This window comes from Larimichthys crocea, chromosome VI, assembly GCF_000972845.2.
Source record: "Larimichthys crocea isolate SSNF chromosome VI, L_crocea_2.0, whole genome shotgun sequence".
NCBI classification, from domain to species: Eukaryota; Metazoa; Chordata; class Actinopteri; family Sciaenidae; genus Larimichthys; species Larimichthys crocea.
The window spans coordinates 6,719,420-6,743,447 of NC_040016.1; the positions used below are offsets into that span (position 1 = coordinate 6,719,420).

At 40.3% G+C, this 24,028-nt stretch overlaps 2 protein-coding genes across 3 annotated transcripts; one reads left to right on the forward strand and one right to left on the reverse strand.

Annotated features, from left to right (window-relative positions):
• The first annotated feature begins 588 nt into the window (after positions 1–588).
• On the forward strand, positions 589–23,418 carry rnf207a (ring finger protein 207a). Of its 2 annotated transcripts, XM_027279470.1 has the most exons (20): positions 589–873; positions 1,016–1,043; positions 1,254–1,444; positions 7,355–7,487; positions 7,731–7,875; positions 8,128–8,209; positions 8,314–8,389; positions 8,865–8,990; positions 11,865–11,911; positions 13,353–13,425; positions 14,479–14,547; positions 14,873–14,941; positions 15,708–15,811; positions 17,998–18,175; positions 19,025–19,210; positions 19,469–19,520; positions 19,624–19,741; positions 20,799–20,891; positions 21,130–21,178; positions 21,397–21,515. In XM_027279470.1, exons 3-20 carry the CDS (start codon positions 1,254–1,256, stop codon positions 21,397–21,399), a joined length of 1,794 nt encoding a protein of 597 aa, XP_027135271.1. In that variant the 5' UTR covers positions 589–873; positions 1,016–1,043; the 3' UTR covers positions 21,400–21,515. The 2 variants fall into 2 exon arrangements, with proteins under 2 accessions (XP_027135271.1, XP_027135270.1); XM_027279469.1 differs by lacking the exon at positions 21,130–21,178 and having other exon boundaries at positions 598–873; positions 21,397–23,418.
• zpr1 (ZPR1 zinc finger) lies at positions 4,023–5,899 on the reverse strand. Its single transcript, XM_010729529.3, has one exon. The coding sequence runs from the start codon at positions 5,732–5,734 to the stop codon at positions 4,394–4,396; it is 1,341 nt and encodes a 446-aa protein (XP_010727831.3). The 5' UTR covers positions 5,735–5,899; the 3' UTR covers positions 4,023–4,393.
• Positions 23,419–24,028: the final 610 nt, after the last annotated feature.

The window sequence follows — 24,028 nt, forward strand, 5'->3', positions numbered from 1 at the left end:
GCTAACTGAGTTCACCTTAGTCAAGGTGCTAACGCTTTATTTAATGTCCTCAAAGAACATTTATAGTTATGTAAACTGGAAAACAGATTAACTAAGATTGACCAATGACTTGTTATTTTAATCTAATTAAAGTATAAATATAATTTTAAAAACATTCAAATTCAACATGTATGGAGGATAAAGTGTGCCATAATAATAGAATAATTAATGCATTTTAATTGGGTTTAAACTGAGCAGTTCTCTCAAGGACTATTTTCTTTTTCGTTAATACTACTACTACTACTACTATAATAAGTAGTATTATAGTAGTAGTAGTAGTAGTAGTATATACAATAATTAGTATTTAAGTAAATTTCTAAAGGAATTGGTTGCAAATTAATAGAAAATAATGGACCTGTCGTTTTATTAAATGTGACAAACAGATTCACTCATTACAGTTTTTAACTATAGTAAAAAATTTCACTTTTTTGCTCTTAATTTAAAATGGCTGATGCCTCTATATGCCTCTTATATTATATAAAGATGTAATTGGTTTTATGCAACGGAACAGTACAAACCTAAATTTACATTTCCAAAACAGTTCTCAAAATTCTTAATATCTTTCTTAATAATACCTCAGATTAAATTATTTGCAGTGCTGCAATTTCCTCCCCTCAACCTCAATTTACCCTGCCGGTAGAGTCCAACAGTGTGACATTAGAAATAGGACAGCAATATTAAATGTCCCTTTTGCACTTTGGCAACACTTGGAGGGGGGCTGGCACGAGGTGTTTGCTGTCAGCTGCCTGGCGGTGGGACCCCTTCGGCCTACTATCGAAGAGTTTCTGCATTGCTGTCATTCTTGCCGGGGGTAGCTGATAGCACCACTGAGAGGTAAGACAGTGGCTCTCTGTGCTTTCTGCAGACTAACCTGCTGCATTTACAGTTGGATTTGTTAGCTGGATATAATGTTGGTGCTGACAATGTCTCTGATATTATTGGTTTGCTGTCTTTGGATTGTTTGTTGTCACTGAAGCCCGAGCACTCATCACACATCCGATAAGGTAAGAGAGAGAGAAAAAAAGTTCCTCTTGTTTATTTTTTTTAATAACTAACTCTCTCTCAGCTTAGCTTCTCATATAATAACTGAAAAAAATCAAACCATAACACAAACTAAAGCTTTTCTGTTTTGTGATGTGATGATGTGGGTTTGTTTTGTTTTTTAATTTGTCAATCAAGCGTTATTCGTGTTTATTTACATACTCTGTTTGCAGATGGCAGGAGGAATCTTCACCAACTTGGACAATCTTTGTAATGTGGATTGTAGTAATGTCCACCCCCTGGTGTGTCACCTGTGCCATGAGCAGTATCAGACCCCATGTTTGTTGGACTGCTATCACATCTTCTGTGCCCGCTGTCTACGCGGCCGGACCAATGACAGCCGTCTCAGCTGCCCCCTCTGTGGGTAAGACATTGCACTGTGATGTTGATCAGGACCTATTTAATCTGCATATACAACAGAAGTCTGAAATTTCACGTCAACATAAACATTATATTCGTTTTCTCCAAAAATCCACAAAAAATGCTAAAAAAATAAGAAGCTTCTGAACTAGAAACTGATGGTGAACACAGTGTTTCAGTGTCTGTGTAAGATTGTCTGACCCTGGATATCACACATGTGGTACTAAGCCATAAATCCCCAAACAACCTAAAGTATGGAGGCCAAAGGTCAAGGACTGTTTTGGTGTCACTCAACTTGGCAGGTTGTATCATCATAAAACGTGGTGATGCTGTGTAATGAGCAGGTCATCTCAAACATGATTAAACTGTTTAATTTCCTAGAGAAGAATATCATTTTGCCTGTTCAATCCCCATAGAGGGTCAAATGTTTTATGCAAAAAGCCTAATTTTTCCCACAGGCCCCAGTTTTGGGCAGCATTGCTCAAAGGGATTCGTTCCACATAAGACGATTAGTAGATTGGTTTGGTTCATGCAGGAGATTTGAGGGACATTTGGGGAATCCCATTGGTTTCAGAGAGCATCAAGTCTCTCTGTTTTGGTTTGAGGTTGCTTGTTCAGTGACCCATTGCTGGCCTAATGCAGTGCTGAGTGGCTGGAGCAGCTGCAGGGTCATCCCAGTTTCTGATTTAGTCCTTGGCCGCAATGCTCAGCGGGGACTGGTGAGTGCTTCTAAGACCAGTCACACAGCAAACAAAGCATACTGGTATTTGGTACTGGTGCCAGCAGCTTAGGGCAATCAAAAGCAGTCACATGATACCAATCCATTTCATCCCCTATTAAGGAATGACACGTGGTTTACAGTCACCTTCAGGTCTGCAGTATTAACTTCGCCCCCATCAAGGCACACACACAGGGATGTACTGCATAGAAAAGGAACTCTACTGCAGGACGATCATACCAGGAGTCTTTTCTTCTGCATCAGATACAACTTGACCCAGATGTTTTTCCTGTGTGTGGACTACTTTTCACTACACCACTATTCTCTCTCTGTTGGAGTGTGAACCACAAAGCAGGGACAGAAAGAAGCAGAAATAACTTAAGAGGTGCTGGATTATTTACACAATCTTATCATACATGTGTTATTACCAAGTTATCAAAAATGAATTTTTAAATATCACGATTAGCATCATTATCAGTATATTCAACACCCAAAATGTGGATAAAAAGAATCAAACATGATGATGAGTTACTTACTTACTAGTTAAGGCCTTAGATATCGTTTAATTGTATGATAAATTAACTTTAATAACTCAAAGGGAAATTGGTTTGCAGTGTGGGTACATATGAAATATTTATGTTAGTCACACTTAACACCGCTCTAAAAAAACCCAAATCATCCCTCAAGAGCAGCTCCTGGCTTCTGCTCAGTCACAACTCTATCCACCTCTTCTTAAAATAGTTTCTGCTGAGGCTGTGCATGTTTGAATTGATAATCGCACAAATTATATATTGTATGAGCTAATTGTTGTGAATTAAATAAAGAATTAAGCTGGCTGAACCTCAGGCGACTTTCACATTTATCTGCCTTAGAGCCGTTTGATATCAACCTGTGCTGAGGTAGATACAAGTCAGCTGTATAAATCAGAGTAATACCAACAACAGTGATTTTATTCATGGCACTAAGTACTAAGAAATGAGGTGGGGGGGTGCAATCATTGGTTTTCTATGGAAATAACCCTGTGGGCACAGAGCCACTGTGCTCTGCTCGTCTGGGCTTAGGCTACAGGGGCCCGCTGTCTGGCAGCTACTATTTCCATCAGCAGCAGTGGCAGCAGCATCAGCAGCCTACTAACAGCTGCTCACTCAAGAACCATGTAATCTAGGAATTCACTACTCTGCTATTAGTAGAACACAATAGATCCCCGTTGCTATGAAAACCAGATAAAACATGCACCGCAGACAGGGCGAGAGGAACATTTGTGTCACGGCAACTGAATCGAAATGAGGCAAACGGCTTCATGTTTAAATCAAACAGGCCAAATGTGCAAATGTGGTTAATGAAAGAAAGTGGCCACTGCGTCTGCCAGTGTCTTTTTCTACCTGAGATTGTGCAGGAGAATTTGAGTTAACAAGAACTGGCTCTTCAGTATCAGACATTTTAAGCTTTTGTTTAATACACACCTAATCTGAGAGAAAATGAATAGTTTTAGTCATGCAGGCTGTTTTTTAAAGCAGAAACATTCTGCTGTTATGAATTTGAAGATCTCACCTCAGGCTCTGGGAAGTTCTTTCACTATTTTCTGACGACAAAAATGATTAACTGATAAAAGGAAATAATCATTAGTCGCAGCTCAAATATGTAATTATACTGAGATGATCTTGTAGAAACTGTCATGTAAATCTGTAAAAAGCACACAGACTTTAAAAAGAATCCCAATCAATAAGACTTAAATGAGAAGAAATTCTGGCTGTTCGTCAGACTAATTAGGCAGATTAGCGCAGAAATTAGTATCCGAAACACAAAAGCAAACCTTACGTTCCGTCTTTAAACATCTGCCAAATCAAAGAGCGGAGCTAAAGTATCAATTTAGATAGCACTTTATTGAGATGATGTCATGCTTTCAGGTGTATAAAAAGATTAATCTGTCACACACAGTGTGTGGTCCTCTGAGAGAAAAGAAGCCTCTTAATCAAAAACAACAGAGCGCCATCTTCTGGGATGTCACAAGAATGCAATAAATAAAGAGGAGCAGCAACCATTTGAACAAATGAAGTTACTCATGTGTTGTTTAGTTTATATTTAATATACATTTAGACAACTTAGAATTCTTCTTATTCATTATAAACCCAGTTCTTAAACTGAAAATATGAGAAAATATCGAGCGATATTAATACACTGGGTTTTTGACAAGACATTATCGACTCATTAGTCCTTTAAACTTGTGCTGGCAGTTCATTTTTCCTCGTGATACCCCTCGGTCTTCATGTCATTCAGGCCGAGGTCTTCGTTCTGCTCAAATGAGCGGGTGTACTTCTCAGTAGTCATTTCAGGATCTGACTCCGGAGCGTACACATTCTGCAAATAGCTGTTCCCCGCCGGGTCGTCCAGGATAATGTGTACATTCATTTCTCCAGCCATGATCTTCTCTATCTTGTCCCCAAACGCTTTCAGCTTCTCAACCCGCTCCGTAGTGACACTGTCTCCGCAGATGAAGGGGTTTTTGGAGACGATCAAGTCCTTGATGTCTTTCAGCAGCCCCTCCAAGGTGGTGAACTTTCCACCGACGGCTGCCATCCCCAGCTCAAACTCCAGCTCCGGGATGGCGACGGAGCAGGTCTCTGATTTGAGCACGTCTCGGGTCATGTCTGAAGAGTCTGTGACGTGGAGGGTGATTTTGGTGCCCAGGTCCTCTGTGGCTCCGCCTGATTTCACCTCGTTGGTCCGGTGGCCACAGCTGTCGCAGTTGGTGGCCATGATGATGACTTCCTTGAAGTGAGGGATCTGGACGAGCTTCATGTTGGTTGAGGCTGGCGCGTTGCACTCTGGGCAGTTGGTGTTAAAGACCAAAACCTCATTCCTCATGGCCTCCAGGTTGTTCTCAGCCGGTTCTTCTTTGTCTTCATCCAAGTCATCCTCAGCCTTTAGTCCCAGCTGTATATCCTGCTGGACCGTCCGCTTGAACCGGGTCACAATGAGCGCCTCATCTCTTTGAGGGGCGACCGGATTCTCCACAAAACTGTTGCCGGACGGATCCTCGATCACCACTGTGAATTCATCCTGAACCTCTTTTAACTTCTTCAGCTTCTCGATGAATTCATCGATCTTGTCAGCCACCCCGGGGTCAGCAGCACGCCTGACAGGTTGATCTTGCTCCAAACCTGCAACTGCTCGATCCAAAAGACCCTCAATGGTGGATAGCGCACCTTTCTGTGTGAAGGCAGGGATTTCGAAATCCAGCTCGGGGATCCTGGTGGTTGCACTGTCTGCTTTGACAACCTCCCGGTTCAGGTCTTGTTTTGACTTGACTTTGAGTGTGTAACTAATGCCCTGGTCCTGGATCCGGCCCGCGGACTGGATTTCGGTGTTTGACCAGCTGCAGTGGGCGCAGCTGAACGAGCTGACGATGATCTCTTTGAAGAAAGGTATCTTGGTGAGCAGTAAGCGTGTCGTGCCGTTCTGGTAGCAGTTCATACACAGGCTCTCGATCTCTGTGGGCTCCCAGTCTTCGTCCTCGACGCTGAGCTCCTTGAACACGCTCCCGCCTCGCACACTTTGCTCGGAGATGACGGACATTTTCAGCGTTGTGTACCTCTCCCTCTGTGGACAGACTGTTTACAGACACCTCACCTCTCCCTCTGGAAGTTTCTAGACGTCAGCCCGGAGATCCTCACCTGCGCACAGACACGTTGGTCTAGCGTCTTCCGCATGCTTTTCTTCTACGGAGGCGGTCGGTGTCCTGGACGTTGCTGCTGCCCCCTTCAGGTTCTCTGCGACACTGCACCAAACTTTCTGTTTCTGCTGCAGACAAACACAAGTTTTTAAAAATACTATTTTTTTTATAACTATATGGGGCTGTTGGAAATATTCATATCTTGCACTGCACTATAGAGGCAATGTTAATTTTCTCTATTATTTCTGTTTTATTATTTCTGTCAATATATTTTATTTTATCGTATTTACTATTGCTTTTTTGATATTTTATTATGTATATTTTGCTTTATAGTATATTTTTATTCTTTGTTGTCACTTGTCACTTTGTGTAATGCTGCTGCTGCACTATAATTTCCCAGCTTGGGATAAATAAAATCTATCTATCTATCTATCTATCTATCTATCTATCTATCTATCTATCTATCTATCTATCTATCTATCTATCTATTAAAAAAATATATATTTAAAAGACCAGTTTTCAGCCCTGATTATGTTGGGCAGGTCATTCCACATTGCCTATTCCTGACTGCAAAGGCTCTGTCACCTTTGTGTATAAATATCTGGCCCGAGGGACGACTAAGAAAGACACATCTATTCTGAAAGTCTTTAGTTGTGAGATCTTTTAAATGTGTCCAGTTGTGGAGAGCTCCTGTATAGGTAGACAGATGGTGTTATACTAGAGGTGGTTGTAATGGCCCTAATATTTTAGTTCTCTGAAGTTTTGATTGGTATTGTTACTTCTTTCTATTTTCCATTTCTTTGTTTTAAACTCATCTCAGTGTTGGAGGGTTACTCAGCAACTTTGTGAAAATGTCGTTTATATGTAGAAGATCTCAAACTTGAGATCTGTTTCCTCATGTTTCTTTTCTCCTGAACTGTAAATATTTATTTTGTATATTGTTTTAGGAGGTGTGTATTGTGTTGGATATTATTTTTGATTTTAACTTTCTTAATGAAATACATATCATCCAAATATTCAGACTTAAATAATAATTTGTGTGATTACTGAATTTACTTTAACTATTAGAAATACATTTTTAAAAATTCTGCTGCTTACGTTGAACTGAAGGTTTCAAGTTTTCACATTAAACAAGTTGCATATTGAAGCACAATTGGCTTCCAAATTAGTCATGATGTCCTAAAATCCTGCTTGTATGTACACGCCTTAAACTGGGCATAGAGAAATGTTTTCCCTTCGCCATATGAAGGTGGAAAATAGCCTACTTGTGTTGAACCCTGCACATACAGTACAGTACAATACATTCTGCACAGCGAAGGCCAAACATCCAAGTGCATTAAAAAGAAGGAAACCACATTTATGAGTAGAGAAGGACACAGCAATGCAACAACTAATCACTGTTCTTCTTCTCTTTCATTCTCATTTTTTATCAAATCAAACACCTACCAGTATAATTTGATACTGAATAACATTATTTTATCAGAACAAATCACGCAGGCTGTCTGAATGTCTGTTTGTCACAGTTACTCGTCCATAATAAAAGGGAATAGCGCCCTCCCACCTGAGGACCGTCTGCTGAAGTTTCTGGTCGACAGCAATGGGGATGCTGACGAAACGGTTCAGTGTGCCAACTGTGACCAGGAGAGTAACAAAAAGGTACAACTTGACAGAAAAGAAGTGTATTGCTTTATGGTCTGTATTGCTGTGTTGCTAAAGAAAAGAGATAATCCAGATGAACATGAATGCATTCATGATACCATCACTGAGGGATTTTAAAATAACACACATATTAACTCCAAGACATGTGTTTTTTTTAATCAAATATTAACTTAAAATGACAAAATTGTCTCTCCACTTTGCCTTTTAATTAAATTTTTTATTCTTTTTTTTTTCATACAGGACACAGAGGTGATGTACTACTGTAACACTTGTAGCCAGCCACTGTGCGGCGCTTGCAGGGAGTTGACTCACAAGGCCAGAATGTTTTCCCACCATGAGATTGTGTCACTGGCCAAACGCACTAAAGCCAAACACAGGAAGTGCTGTGAGTGCCACCTGTAATTTACTCCAGAAGAATTACAGGCCAACAAGGCTTTATTACGTCTAGAAACAGGTTGCTCATGAGAGGTGTAGTCTCTCCTGTGCTTTGCTTAAATGACTAAAGAAACTGAAGGCACAAACACTTGCTGGTGAATGTTTATCAGCCAACCTGTTTTTGTATTCTGGGACGTTCTGAATTTGTTTTTAACTGTCACGCTCCTATGGACTGAAATAAAAGGCGTCTCTGTCTCCACAGCTCTCCACGAGGAGCCGTACATCCTGTTCTCAACAGAGAACAAATCTATGCTTTGCATCAAATGCTTCAGAGACATGCAAGTGTGAGTGACTCCACTACACAGCATTTATGACTATTGAAAGTTTCTGTCTCTTCTCTTGTTTTTATGCATTAAATAAGCATTATTTTTTTCTTTGTTTACCACAGGGAGTGCCGAACTCACTGTATTGATATCGAAACAGCCTACATGCAGGGCTGTGAGATGCTGGACCAGGCTGTGCTGGTGAGAGAGTCTGTTCATCTACACATTTGGCTTCATGAATAATTTAAGCATGCAGCGCTGGTGATGATATTGTGAAATGTGGTGAATGTGAGTAGCTCATCATGCTGCAATATGAATATATAAACTTATAAACGAGAACTACTTTTTAGGAATATTTTGAGCTTTGCTGAATCAACTCAGGCCAAATAAAATGTTTTAATTGTTTCCCTATAATTTCACTGCATATGTTAGTTTCATATGGTTGTTTATGTGATATGAGAGAACCAATATGAACATGAGTACATAAGCCCTGAGTGGTCTGCCTTAAACCTTAATTGAGCTTTAATTAATATGTTTAATAAACAAAATAGTCTCGAGTATGCTTCCTCTTTTTCAGCTTCAAGTTCTCATTAAGGCTATGATGACAAATGTGTGGCAGTGCAGTCGCCTACATGACCTTTCATTGACAGTGAACCTCATCCTCCTCCATGTGTAGGTGGTGAAGGAGCTGCAGACTTCGGCGAGAGAGGCGATCGTTCTGCTGAGGGCGATGATAGGAGAAGTGTGTCTGAATGTGGAGGAAGAAGAGAGTGCAATCTGTACTCTGTTCAACAGCTTGCAGGTTATATAATGATCCTGACCCCCCGATATTTTCTCAACTGTTGTTTTTTATTCAACTCCCGCACGCTGACTTGAAAGCATACATTCCTTTAAGTGTGCAATCGTCTGCCACAAAGGTTCGATTCTGTATTCAGATGAAGACTACTTGATATTTTTGGTCTTTCATGCTTTTAGGTTGTAGATAGTCCTCTTTACTAATCAATGTTATTTTGTATGAAGAGTCTGCAAAAAAAAGGAATGTTTTATACAAAGGTTGAATCATGCTGACAACTGAAAGGGCAGAAAGAGATAAAGATCCCTCTGAGCAACAGTTAAATAAGAATTTTTTTTTTTTTAAATCACCAGTTATTGGTAAAAGAAATGAGAATCTGTGACCTGCACAGATTCTAAATAGAAACAGGTTCCTGTTTGTCTCAGGTGCATAGTGACTAACAAGCTGGAATGAACAGGTGTGCTCAAAAGCTGTTCATAAAACTTTAAAATAGAGTTCAGGATTAGCACTATTGGAAGTGGATCACAGAATATCAGATAAACATACTGTGAGCTGATAAATCACAATTTAAAACATACTCTGTCTAATCCAGGGGTCAACCTATGGCTCGCGAGCCAGATGTGGCTCCTTTGATGACTGGTACTGTGTACCACTAAACTACCACTAAGTGGCGGTGCGCAGTACCAGGAAGATGGGAGAGCGGCTGTCTGCTATAAAGCCCTGATTCAGAACCAGTCACTGCTGCACTCTGAGTCAGAAAATAGATCCGCTAGCAGCATGCAGTCTTCCTTTTAACTCATTGTTTCTGAACTGTCCGTGCTGTGTTTTAGTCCATGCTGGACGCAGCCCCCACGTTCAGTGTCTTTACGTTCATTGCAAAATGTCCAAAATCAGCAGGAGAGTAATCAGTTGTGTTTCGTGTTATTTTGTTCAATTTTAACGATACAGAACAGCTCGGAAAAGAAACTGCTTATGAGCTGGTTGTTCACTCAGAAGTATGTGAGTGCACATGCGAGTCTACATCCGAAACACAACGGTTGCTATGGGGATCGGTGCATGATCTTGACCATGCAGCACCAGAAGTGCAGCATTAATGTTAAGAAGTATTTTATTTATTATTGGTTAGCTTCAGTATAACAAAGTTATTAAAAAGAATAAATTCAGAGACTTATTATACTCTAAAATTGTTGGTCTTACTTAAAAATGCATTTATTTGTATTCACTGTTAAAAAAAATATCATATGGCTCTGACGGAAATACATTTTAAAATATGTGGCTTTCATGGCTCTCTCAGCCAAAAAGGTTCCCGACCCCTGGTCTAATCACTGAGTAGACTGCAAAGTGCCCAAAGAAAAACAGGTTCCCAAAATATTTAGAGCCCAGTTGCACCATTGCAACATCAGCTAAATGTAAGTTTATATTATTTAATAGATCTTTTTCACAGTAGCCATTTTGACATGAAATTGTAGGTAAACAGGTTTAACCAATGATACTAATGAAGGTTCAGTCCATTCAGGTCAAACAGAGTCAGGGTGCTGCTGTGGTGCATGTTGGTTCACCGGAAAGGTTCTGCTGCAATAAATGAAACTGAACACCCATGAAAACACTTTTGTTTAAACTACTATTTCGTGTCAAAATGGCTGCTGTGTAAAAGGTCTTTTGTTATTGCCATATCATATGCCAACACTAAATGTACAACAATACATTTGGTAGTTTATCTGTGTTGAATAGCCATTACTGAAGGTAAGACGATGATGACGACTCAAAACAACTCAAGTAATGTAAAGTACAATGAAAACTTGGTCAAAAGTACATGAAACCTAAAGAGTTGGAGTAAAGCGACGATGCATCACATATTAGACATACCCAAAATAGTTTAATTAAAAAAGGGAAAAGAAGCATTTCCACAGAAAATATGCATCATATTTCTCTGATAAATCCAGTCACACACATGTATCTTATCATCAAGTCTATGGACAGCTACCAACAAACTTTATCGAACCTTATTTAGACCTGTTGGCGTCAGAGTCACTCTATGGTATTCATGTCCTCTTCTTTTCCTGGAGTTCTATCATGCTCGATGGCTTGATGACACTTTGTCTGGATGATTTAGCTGGGCTCAAAATATAGACCATTTTCACAGCAGCCATTTTGACATGAAACAGTATAAGGGTCACCGTAGGTGTTACCAATGAAAGCAATTAAGGTTCCATTCCATTTACTGCAGCAGAGACTTTCCAGCGAGCCACAGCAGCACCCTGACTCTGTTTGACCCGAATGGAACTGAGCCTTAATTAGTATCACCTGTGTTCACCCACTATTTCATGTCAGATTTTCTGCTGTGAAAAGGGTCTATTGTCCGTTTGAATACATTTTTAGTTTGTGGAGTCGGCAGGCAGGCATTACTCATAAACCATGACAGGAATTCATTTCAAACAGCTAGTGAAGCAGCTGTAAATACCTTCAGGACTTTCATCTGACTACCCTTTATATATTTATAAAGGATTTGATTAGATTTACTACAACAGGTATGCTTATAAAGAGTAAGGTATGTATCAGTTACAAAAAAAAGTGGACTAACTTTCTGAAATACATCATCCTCTTCAAAGTACTCTGTGAATTGAAGTATCAAACGCTTTCTGTCTTCAGTCACTCAGTTAACATTTGCACAGTTTGCCCACTGGATGTCTCTGTTAACCTAATTGTGAGAAAAGAGTGTGTTTTCTTTGCTTAATGGACAATCCAAGAGAGCACTGTGGAATTTACGCCAGCTTTCTCCCCCCCACAATCTTGAAAATTCATTAGGTATTAGAGAGCTCAAGGCCATTTTCACAGCAGTGCAAGGATTAAAAAGGGGGTGTTTTCTCTGTTCTCATCCGACAGGAAAAACTAGCAGAGAGGAAGAAGATTCTGCTGAAAGCAGCTCAGAGGTAAAAATAAATCTATATGATTTACAGTTATTATATGAAAATGCTCTTTTGTTGCCACAAAGCTCATGTCACAATATTTACTAAATTGAATGCTATTATCCCACTGTCACCGGGTCACTTGATTTCATTTTTTTTCCATTTTATCATGCTGCATTGTACTCGGGGTGATGAATAGCAGCACCCTGTTTGCACTGGAATAATCTCTCTTCTCACCAAACACATTTTCTTGGGTGATTTTCATTTCAACAAAGCATGGCACTCGAGTTCAAACCACTTCACAAGGATTACAGATTTCAAGTTGGTCGTTGCAGTTTGTGCCTGGATCCAGTCAATGAAAATGAAGTCAACTGAAAAGTATCTGTATACAAATACACAATATCTAAATGACATAGTACTTTCTCAAGTACATAATATCAACCAGAGGAACTGCTGTAATGAAAGCTGGATGCTATTTGTAGATTTGAATAAAACCAGTGCGCCTTCAGCACGGCCTACTGAAAAATGAGCAGCTTTAGTCTGTTGCAGCACACATTAAAGTCGTGTTAAGCTGTTTTTAACACGGCTTACTATCCTGACAATAGGATCATAACTTTTTTTTAATTCCTTTGTCGCTGCCTGCCACGATGTTACTTTGTAGTTGCTTGCTTGTGCAGAAACAAGATTGTAAAATGATACAAAAATAAGAAATTACTTTGCGAAAACAGGATAATGACAGCCACCCAAACTCAACACAAGCCACTAAAATAACTACATCCCCACAGCAATCATTAATTTTTGATTTAATGCCATCCATGGTTTCCAACTAATTAATCTAAGATCAAATTATTGCATATTAATTACATTTTACACAAGATTAATGACTTATTTATATTATATTTTAACCGACACAGACACAGAAAATTTGTATTTTGTCTCTGTCTCTACTTCCACCACAAACTCTAATTTTCAAAACAGCAAGAGCTCCAAATGCCAGAATCAGAATGAACCATTTCTAAGCTCTTTTCCTTTTCAGAGTGCGCTCCATGAGTACGTATGCGTGATTGAATGAGAACAATTTTGTGTATGTGAGTAAGTGTATTGGGTTGCACTCTGCGGGGATCTTTAATGAGATTTTTTTTGTGCCCACTGTCCTCCATCTCTCTCTCTCTCTCCCTCTCTCTCTCTCTCTCTCTCTCTCTCTCTCTCTCTCCATTGCCTGGAAGCCATCCAGTGGCTGGGTTCCCGGAACGGTGTTAAAGGCTATTTATGTCAGGCATTGTGTGTCCGGCATTGCGTCTGTGTCTGTGTGTTTGTTACAGATAGAGAAGACAGATAGATTAGCTTCATACGGAGTATGTTGTTTGCAGTTGCGCCTCCTGAGCAGAATCCCTTTGAGCATTTTCAGCAGCCATGGATGTGAAGGTGTACTGTTACGTGTTTGTGTGTGTGTGTTTGTTTTCAGTCAACACGAGGAGAAAGAGAAAGCACTAAAGGAGCAGCTCTCACACCTTACTGCCCTCCTACCAACCCTCCAGGTAGAGTAAAGTAAAGACCTCATAATAAATCCTAATAATCAGTAACAAGAACCACAGCTACTGATATATTTCTGTTCAGATACCTTCAAAGAAGTACTCTGACCCTTTACCCAAGTAAAAGTCCTGAATTCAAAACCTCACTTTACTTTAGTAACAGTACAAAAGTATGGGGGCGGTCGGTGGCATAGTGGGTTAAGCGGCGCCTCGTGTGTAGAGGCTATAGTCCTCGCTGCAGCTGGCCCCGGTTCGAATCCTGCATGTCATTCCCCCTCTCTCTGCCCCCTGCCTTCTGTCTATCTTCAGCTGTACTATCAATAAAAGGCATAAAAGGCCAAAAAAATAAAAAATAATTAAAAAACAAACAAAAGTATGATCAGTTCTGTTCATTCTGCAATGTAACTGATGACATTAAGCAGTGTTTTGCAGTTAAAGCTAGTTTGAACTGCTTTATAAGCAGTGTTTTGCAGTTAAAGCTAGTTTGAACTGCTTTATATATATTTAGTAATTTAGTCTTGTGGTTCCAAACCTAGGATGTGAATCGTCATTCAAATAAAACCATTTGAGAAGTTTACAGGTGAAATCATTCACTGGTGGAACTGCCAAAAACTCATCTGACACCTCACAAAGAGTTTGTCCTTGTCCTTTGAAGCTTTTGTAAGGCTTGTAAGGACAAGCCAAAACTGTTGGGAACCACAAGCTTTGATCCTGATGTGTATATTGTATTTTTCTTTTTACATTTTTACATGTTTTTTATGTATATTTTTAATCTGAAACATAACTCCAATTGTCAGATAAACATAGTGGAGTAGAAAGTACAATATCATCTCCGAAATGTGGTGAAGTCGAAGTGTAACGTATTATAAAACCAAAATTTGCTTTCCACCACTGTCTATACTTTTGCAAATGGGCTATGAAGATCATACTGTGTGTGGTTAGCATGCAGGTAGTCGTGGGATAAATTTGATCCCATTTAATCTCAATTTCAGTCTGTCTGTGTCTCATATTTCATGCAGCTTGTTTGAAATCTAACCTTTAATCTCTGATGTTTTTCAGGTCCATCTCGTCACCTGTTCGGCCTTCCTCAGCTCAGCCAACAAGTTTGAGTTTTTGGACATGGGATACGTGAGTACAGCGTCATAAGCTAAATGTTCAAAAAAGGGATATGTTGATACAGTGCTAAAGTACAGAAACATAAGTGGGTAAAAGAAAAAAGTGGGGAGGGGAGGGGGAAGTGCCTACATACTAAAAAAAACAGTGATACTAAAACCAGCCAACCACAGTTCATACATCACAAAAAAGTTTAGCTGAAGAAGTGTTCTTGGCAAGAGACACAGTAGAGTTACAGTATTAGTGGAACTGAACTGGCCTTTCAATGGAAGCTGTCCATAACATCTCAGCGAGCTGAAACAGGTCACTGGATCACACCCAGATGTTTTTGCTTACGCAGCAACTCATGGAGAGGCTGAAGAGGATTGTAAAGCTCCCTCATCGACTGAGACCAGTGCAGAGCAGCAAAGTGAGTATGAGCAGAGCTTCATGCAGAGCTGGGAAAGGTTACACTCAGACTGTAATGCACTGCAGTGCACTGATTAGTTGTTTCACTTGTTCCCAATACGGTTTCACCAGTCTTCTGTGGCCCTTAAGCCCAGAACCAATTTTTCTTACGAGAAAGTGAGTTCAGTGCCTTCTAATGAGAGTTTTATTCATTTTGTTACATATCAGTTCACATCAGTATGATATAAATGTATTCTTGAGCAAGTTAATGTTTCTAAAGAAACAAGAGACAAGACACACAAATAGCACATATAGGAGGATTCAGTATAAATGAAAGGAAACCTACTACTATAGAACATGCTACCATGAGGGGCAAAACATGACGTGCATATCATTCAAGTCCAAGGTCAAACCCATCATGAAAGCTTCTGTATTACTTTATACTGCAGGTATAAAGACCTACTTTATACCTGCAGAAGTCATAGATCTGGTCAGAATATCTTAAACTACACATGCTAAGATATAACTTGATCTAATACATACAATGAGTTCAGTAATACTAAAAATTGTATTAAGAAAACATCCATATTTCCAGGTATTTAATATTTTTTTTATTACTATTTATATATTATTATTTATTTAGATTATTTATTTTAGATTTTTAATTTCTTTTGGCCCAGTTATGAGTGCATTTCTCTTTCTTTTATAGAAACAATAATAATAAGATGGCAGACACACGTCCACGTTGTTGAAATGAATGAGTGATTTTTTTGTCTGTCCTCCATTAGATCAACACGGACTACAGAAATGAGTTTGCTCGATGTCTGGAACCTTTACTGCTGCTTGGTCAGCGTTGCCCTCCTGTTGCCGGTCTCTGTAATGTTGCAACAAGGTAAGATCATCCACCTGCTGCCAAATATTTAAGGTTGCATTTTCCAATGTGCTTCTGTCGCCTGAATATCACCATGGCATCATTTGGATTCTTCCAAGAACTCAAAAAAGTCTGGGCAGAAAATTTCACACTTGCAAAGAATCCAAACTCAAAATCCCCAAATGGTTTGCAAGTACAGATGGTAGACAGCAATGACTGCAGGGAGAGGAAAGGAGGCGCCATGCTGAGTCCCACTATGGCAGTTATTCTGTCTGTGAGGTCTGTACACCGATATGTTAACGTAAGCCACCTTGTTGCATGGGGGAGGGCTGGAAAGGAGGCCGTCAATAATGTTGACACAACGTGAAAAGATGGATGAATGAGTGTTAATGGATAGAGATATCTTTATTTTGACTTGGATGACAATGCTGTAACGTCTTTTAACTTTGATTCCTTTCAGTCCACAGCTCAGAACAAAAAGTCTTGCCCTTTTTTCTGTACGCCACGTCCCTCTCCACGTACACACACTCCCCTGACTGATATTTTTTTCCACAGTGGTGTCTCCCAACTGTTCACAGGTCTTTAAGCCCACCCACTAATACCAACATACTGACAACTCTCTTTTCCAACTTGCTTAGCGCCCTGCCAGTGCAAGATGCAAAGTGGGCAGGGATTGGTGGCCGGCTGGCTGGCACTATTTTTATCGTAATTTCACAGAACTCTCCAGGATTCATCTGGAAGTTGGCATGCAGGAGCGTTCGGGCCGCTTTGTTCCAGGACGCTGATGTCACAGCTTTAGCACAGGCAAAGTCTTTAATTGGCGTCAGTGATGGGAGGACAGAAGCTGGGAGGATGACATGTGTATGGCAGAGAGAGAGGGATACATGTTTTAGACTACTGTTGCATCAACACTGGGAAAGATAGCAGGAGTAAGAGCTTACCAGACCTCAGGTAAATTTATATGTATTTTATTTGAAGTCGTTGTAGTTTGTTTGTCTTGTATAGACTGTCATGAGTATGTGAAGTGTCTTAACAGTGTGAACCTGCAATAATTTAGCATTTGTAGTTGAATGTCTTGAATATTTATAGCGACTGAATGAGTTTCACAGGCTGAATTGTCAGTGTGGGATCATGGCACAGGTGTACGCTGGAATTTTGCACTCTTTAGTGAATCTCTGTTGATGCCAGTGACACTGTAAAATGACAGTCGTTACACAAGGTGCTTGACTCCACAATTTGAGTCCACTCCATACTTCAGTTGACAGACGGAGGAGGAAATGGGTTTTTCCTCACCGTATGGTAGTTGCAGAACGCCGCCCACATGGCGTAGCCTGTTACGCAGTGCGACTGAATGTGTTGTTGTGTCTGATACATCTTCAGTCGCTGTCTGAGAGCTCCTTCCCCTACTTGGTGGACAGCCAGCTGGCGCAGTCCTAGTTTTATCATATTTTCACAGAACAGAAGTGAAGTTTTACAGCCATGTTCTTCCATCGACTGATACTGCTGCTTTCGTACTGGACATGTCTTTTAATTGGCTGTGTTGGGACACAGGCTGGATGCTCAGAGGACAAGATTCATACGGCAACGTCAGAGGGATGTAGTCACACATAGGTTATTGGAGAATGGCTTCAGGGCAGTTATGTGGTGCTAGGCATGAAGCCAGGAATATGGTCCCACAGAGCCCAGATAAATGTAGGTTTATCTAGTTGTGTACTCTACATACATACTTTCACACGCTTGGTGAAGGTGACGGTGAAGAGATGTGAGTGTTTTGAGTGACAGCATTATGTATATATAGCCTACAGTATATACAATCAGGTAGTCTCTCTTGAGATGAAGATCTTTCTTGCAAGAGAAACACAAACGTAGCAGGACAACAACCAGATGAACAAACGCACATATAAAAAGCAGGGATTGTACAGTTCTTGTTTGGGTTTGCCTGAAAACGCTCCCTGTAGTTAATTTTAAACACAAACATGAACTTGGAGAAATAAATAACAAATAGGTCAAAGGCAGTAAATGTTCATTTTATTTCGAGGAAGTCCTTCATACCCACCTTTTACAGAGAGATGGAAACTAAATGTTATGGATTTATCTAATATTAAGTTTTAACCACCCTGTGGTATCTGTATCTAGACATCGATTAATGTCAAGCAGTTAATAATGGGAGAAACAGGCAGTCATGATTTTTTTTCCCCTCACCTCAGGCACCAGTCCCCCCTCTCTGTGTCTTGCCGCTCCCCGTCTCTCAGTGAGATGCCCCTGGGCTCTGTGTTCGGGCGAAGGCCCACTTGTCACCGCAACATCTGCACCAAGGTTCTCCTGGCCGAGGGGGCGGAAACACCTTTCACCGAGCACTGCCGCAATTATGAGAACACCTACAGGGTGAGCGCCGCGAGATTTACATTTCTGACAATTACTTCACGCTTTTACCCAGAACAACATGCGAACAAGACTTAAAGGAGTCTGCAGGCAGGTCTGCGAGGCTGTACTTAGACACAGAGGTGCTTTGAGCTAAATGCTTACATTCTCAATGACAAGGTGCTGATGTTTAGCAGGCATGTTTGCACTGTTTTATTTTAGCATGCTGCTGACATACTAATTGGCACACAAAGTACAGCTAAAGCTGGTGGCAGTGTTGTGAGTTTTGCAATAATTTGGTCATGAACCATTATATAAATATCAATTAGCTTAACTAGTGAAAAGTGTAGATATCATCAAAGTTATTGCAGTTCATCCCATGGGGATCATGAATGTGTGTATCAAACATGGCAATCCAACTAATTGTTGCAGAGATATGTCAAGATCAAAGCAGTGGATGCTAGGAGTGTGGCTAAAAGTGCAAGAATAGAAGGTTAATTACACCTAAATGCCAAAACTGTGTAGATCATATCTAAGATTTTTTGATAAATTGGCAAGAAGTTCTAAACTTAAATGTCCATAGTTAGTTTCCTATTTACACATCTCCTATATTTGGATCCCCGTTAGTTGACACTGCAACTTTTCTTCCTGGCTTGAGGTGCCATATCTGATCCTCAAAGTAAAACATTGAAAAGGCAGCAGCCCGATTTCCTCTGGGAACTCCACCTCAACCTGCCCACTAGACAGGTTAAGGTTTTCACGCTCAGATGCTCTTCACCTCATCAGCACACCCATCGAATCTCTGCTGTTTTGAAGGCATTGAAACACCTCTACAGCTCTCACATCTTATATGCTGCATATGTGTGTTTATAGACTTTCCAGACAGAGATTCAGAACCTGAAGGACCAGGTCCAGGAGCTGCACCGAGATCTCACCAAGCATCACTCCATCATCAACACAGATAAAATGGGAGAGATACTAGACAGATCGCTACACATTGACAGCCAGATATCCGCCCAGTACTCCACTGTGGAAACTATGAGAGTCATGTTTGAAGAGGTGCGTCAAGTGATACCTTGATGGTTTGACCTTTAGTGTGTACCTACCTCTGCCAGTGAGTTCTGACAGGGAAAAAAAGGTTTGTCAGTTCCACTTCCTGCATACTAACAAGCTAGATTTCACCTATTGTCATAAATTTAGACTTCTAGGAATCCAAACAGAGAGAAAAGAAATGTCAAGGTATCCCACGAGTCGAATGACTGCAGTCCCTGTAATATTGCATTTCATGGGAATCAATTTGCCACATTCTCGTTACAGATCTGGGATGAGACTTTTCAGAGGGTCACTAATGAACAGGAGATCTATGAAGGTGACAACAAAATTCTAATGTATCTCTCAAACATTTATCTCTGTCATGTTTTACATTTGGATGTTCTTATTCTAATTGAATTTCCTTCATTTACTAATTCCAGCCCAGCTTCATGACCTAATGCAGCTGAAGCAGGAGAACTCCTACCTAACCACTATCGCCAAACAGATCAGCCCCTACATCCTGTCCATTGCCAAAGTCAAAGAGAGACTCGAGCCCAGGTGTTGTAATCAGAGGATATATTCCACCATATTGTCCAAGCCATATTGTTTAACTGATGACAGTGACTGGAAAGAAATGGAGACTATTGCTGCCTCCAAAAAGCTTTGACATTACCACATATACCACTTAATAAAGCATGGTGGTGTGTGTATAGTATTAGGATGGATAAACATGTCTGTAAACAAACAGTTTTTTCTTGCATCTTGCTTTCCATTTAAACAACCATCTCACTGAATGAACTAACTGAGGGTTAGACATTCAGGAATGAGGCTTATTAAATTCAAATCCCATGAAAAGACCAAACCCAACAGTGAATTATTTAGGAGTCTCTGTAGTTTATTCCTTTGTGTAGTAGAGCTTATTGTTGTCCAAAAACTATTAAAAACACATCACTGAGCCCCATTGTTGCACTGGGTGACATGTACATTCGTTAACATAAACACAGGAACTGAGGTTCACCTTAGACTTATTCTTGCTAAAACAGTGCCCTGCTACAGGTTCCTGCTGAGCCTTTGGTACAAATAAAGCTACCATTTTTTAAGTTTAACATCTTCAGGAGGAACCAATGAGCTCTGATTGCCACCAAATGGAGAAGTTGGAAAGTACTGAGCAATGACAGTATAAAGAATGGATGTTGTAACTGTGATGTCACCCATAAGTTTCTGAAGAGCCGCTTTGAAGCTCAGACTGTGGTGGCTCTGGCCAATGCCACCTTGGCAGTACTGTGTCTTCTGCCTCTCAGCTAATCTAAAAATGGGCAAAGATGTAGATTGTTGGTGGAGCTGAAAGACACCTGGGTGCTCAAACAAGCCATCTGTAACGACACCCACCCGTCAGTCAAAGTGACACTGCCAAGTGGATGTTTGAGGAACTGCAACTTTTTGGCACTTCATTTCACAACCATGCAGGTTGCAAGAGATAAATTAAGACATTGTTGGTTTGGTTATTTATTTAAGAGTTGTTGGCAATCGGAAAAATACAGAATAACAGTAGCCTTGTCCTTCAATAGCTCTGATAACTAAAGAAATTTGTCATATATCAAAATGTATTTTTTAGGTTTCAGGAGCCTAAAGAGCACCATGACGACCGCACGGAAACAATGCTCAAAATCTATGAAGACAGCACAATTGCTAAAGACAGCCAAGACAGGTATTGACACACTGTTCATAAGTGAAGTTTTTAAATACAGTATTTAAGGCTTGATGTTACTTTTCAACCATACAAAAGAATTCCTTCAAGAGCCACCACAGACCAAACGTCTGCTTTACTCTATTGTATTTTATAAGATGATTTAAGGGTTGCAATTTTCAGTAAAATGTCTCCAGTCTCATATTTTATTTGGCTGGAGTTGTAGTGAAAACCACTTTATGGTGGATTTTATTTGCAGAGCTGATGGAGAGGAAACAAATTATTTTCTACATGATCTACAGTTTACAGTTGAGTAATTTCTTATTTTGCTACTTGACTATATATTACACGTATAAATCAGTTTGGACTTGATATTGTTACATGAATAAACAAAACAATCTGTCAAAAAAATGTAGGTTTAGTAGTATCAATATACAGTGTCATATGTAACCAAAGTCAAAATAGTAAGTATGTGCTCATGTGTTGGATTTTTGAGTGAATCACCTCATTTATTTTGTCTTGACAGTAATAACCAGGACTGTGTCACAGACCAAGACAGAGACAAGAACAACCGCCCGCTGATTCTCGACTCGGGGGACAGCTCTGTCAAGACCAATCGCACAGGCAGACAGAGGGTTCCCACAGAGACGTCCAACCACAATGAGATACCTTCATAAACACCATGTCATTTGATTTCTGCCCTCCCTACCTCCCTCCGTTTTCCCCTCCCTGATCTTGTGCCGCAGTGTGCCTTAATTCAACCATAACAAGCCGGGGATGGTATGTGACTGCCGTCCAGATACTGTACATAATATTTTCTCAGCAGTGGGGGAGCTGTCAACAGCGCCAAGGTGAGCCCTCGGATAGACACTGACTAACTGGATGTACAAACATGGAGGTCAAAGACTCACTGCTGTCAGAGCCGGACAAAAGACGGCCTCCTTGTTCAAAGTGGATAAAGATAACAACATGATAATGAATTGTTTTGGTGTTATTTAAGAGCCATGGACTGCTTTAATGAGAAAACAGAGTGAAAAATATCTTCCTGTATTTCCTTTTGTTGTTCTGTCTGTGCTTTGGCTGTTAAAAACGATAAGTATGCTAAAAGAGTGTAAATTATCGCGCTGTCCTTTTTTTTTTTTCTACCGTGTGTGGAATTGCTTTTTTGGCGTATCCGTTCTTTGCATAAAACATTTTTTTTTTTCTGGAGGCTGGAGGCTGATGATGGATGACTGCACAGGTCCGATTCTTCCCCAAGAAGATTGTTGAACCCGGTGTGACAGCACAGATGGAACGCAGCTAAAGCAATGATGTGCGTGTCATTCTGGGTGTCAGTATAGGTCACATGTTGATGTGTGTCATGTGTAGCATATCATGCATCAGTCTCCTCCAAAATGAGGCGGTCTTTTCCTGTCTGCAAGTGGAGACTTTTTTTCTTTTGTCTTTCTTTCTTTCCACATCTCCATGCAAAAAGTGGAAAAGCTAGAGTTACAGAGGTGTGTGAATGTAACTGGCCTTGGCTTCACCTCGATCTCTTCCTAGTTTTTTTAGACTCCACACTCATCGTCAATATCCCAGCTAACCAAGACGCTGTAGGAAAAATATTCCTCTCGGTTTGCCTCATGATTTCCTCGCATGTCAGTGTGAGCAGCATGTTTTAAGGCGTTTTGCCCTGCAGGAAATCAGCAGGTGAACTTTTTTCACATCACATCCTTCCCCCTCCTGTATATTCCTCTTAATTAATCGTGTGTTTTAAGCAGATGCCATGTTAAAACTGACAAAAACGTGGAACATAATGATGTTCATCCCACTGCTGCAAAGGCAGGGGGGGATCCAAAGGAGCTTCCATAAATCACCAGAATCATTTCAATTTGAAAAATTCAGATTGTTGACTTTTTTGACAAGAAAAACAAGAAAAACAACATCTCTGAAAAGAGCTTAGTACACAGGAGCGATTCAAGGTGAAACCTTCCCACCTGCTATCAGCAGGTAAGGATATCAGGTAAGGATGATAATGAGGAACGAGAATGATGGCTTCAGCACTCAGAAGGAGGAGGTTATTTACATTACACAGCGAGAAACTAAAGCGGGTTTGTTCAGCACCACTGCTTTATAGGAAGTATTGGGGTCATGCTGGCCTTAAGGAACGGTCCTGCTCTGCAGAGGAGTCAGAGGTGCAGATTCATTAAAAATACATTTGTGACAGCAGAGTAACAAATGGCTGTGCCTCTGCTCTGGTCCTGTACTCCCTCCCCATGGTCATTCATCATCTGCACTCATCGAACTACCTGGTCCGTGTTCACTGTTCATTATTCTCTCTCAGTCTCTGCTGGGCTCTCTCACCTACTGTTCGAGGGGGGAAGAAACCCGAAGGTTATTTCACAGCGAGAAAAAAAAAGTTGTTGTTTTTTTCGGGGCACTCATGGCACATTTGGAGGTAAAGTTCACAGAGAGATGGTTCTCATTTGTTTAACCATTAAGACAGGGCACACCTTCCACCTCACTTTGCAGCAGCTGCCAGTGTAGCAGACACTATAAGGCCGTGCTGCCTCATTTTTTTAAACGCTAAAGTCTTCAACATACAATTGAGAAAAAAACATTAAAGATAGAATAGAAAAATGAAAGTTTAATGATCTCTAATGAGAAACTGGGTCACTGAAGAAATAAGAGAATGACAATAAGAAGAATATAATTATAGCAAACAGAGCAGATTGAGGATAAAACCATAAATGGTTATATAATGAGTGTGAAAATCACATAATCTCAATTATGCTGCATACAAAACTGTAATTGGTTCCTAAGATTGTACTGACAGGTGAATATATCTTAATAGATTATTACATTTGGAAGGACAGAGATGCTAACTAACTAATATAATTACTCTTGCAGGTTAACTCAACAGGTTAATCATAAACCCCAGTCATAGTAATAGTTTGACATTTTGGGAAAAGGAAAGATTGATACTGCTCTTGTGTCTGTAGAGTTAAAATGAAGCTACAGCCAGATCACTTAGCTCAGCATAGACTGAAAACAGGGGGAAAGCCTGGCTCTGTCCCAAAGAAACCAAATCCACCTAGCACCTCTAAAGGTCACTGAACTGTTGAAGGTTAACTTAAGTCAGGCTGTTCACAATAAGTCCAGCTTATTCCCCCAAGAGG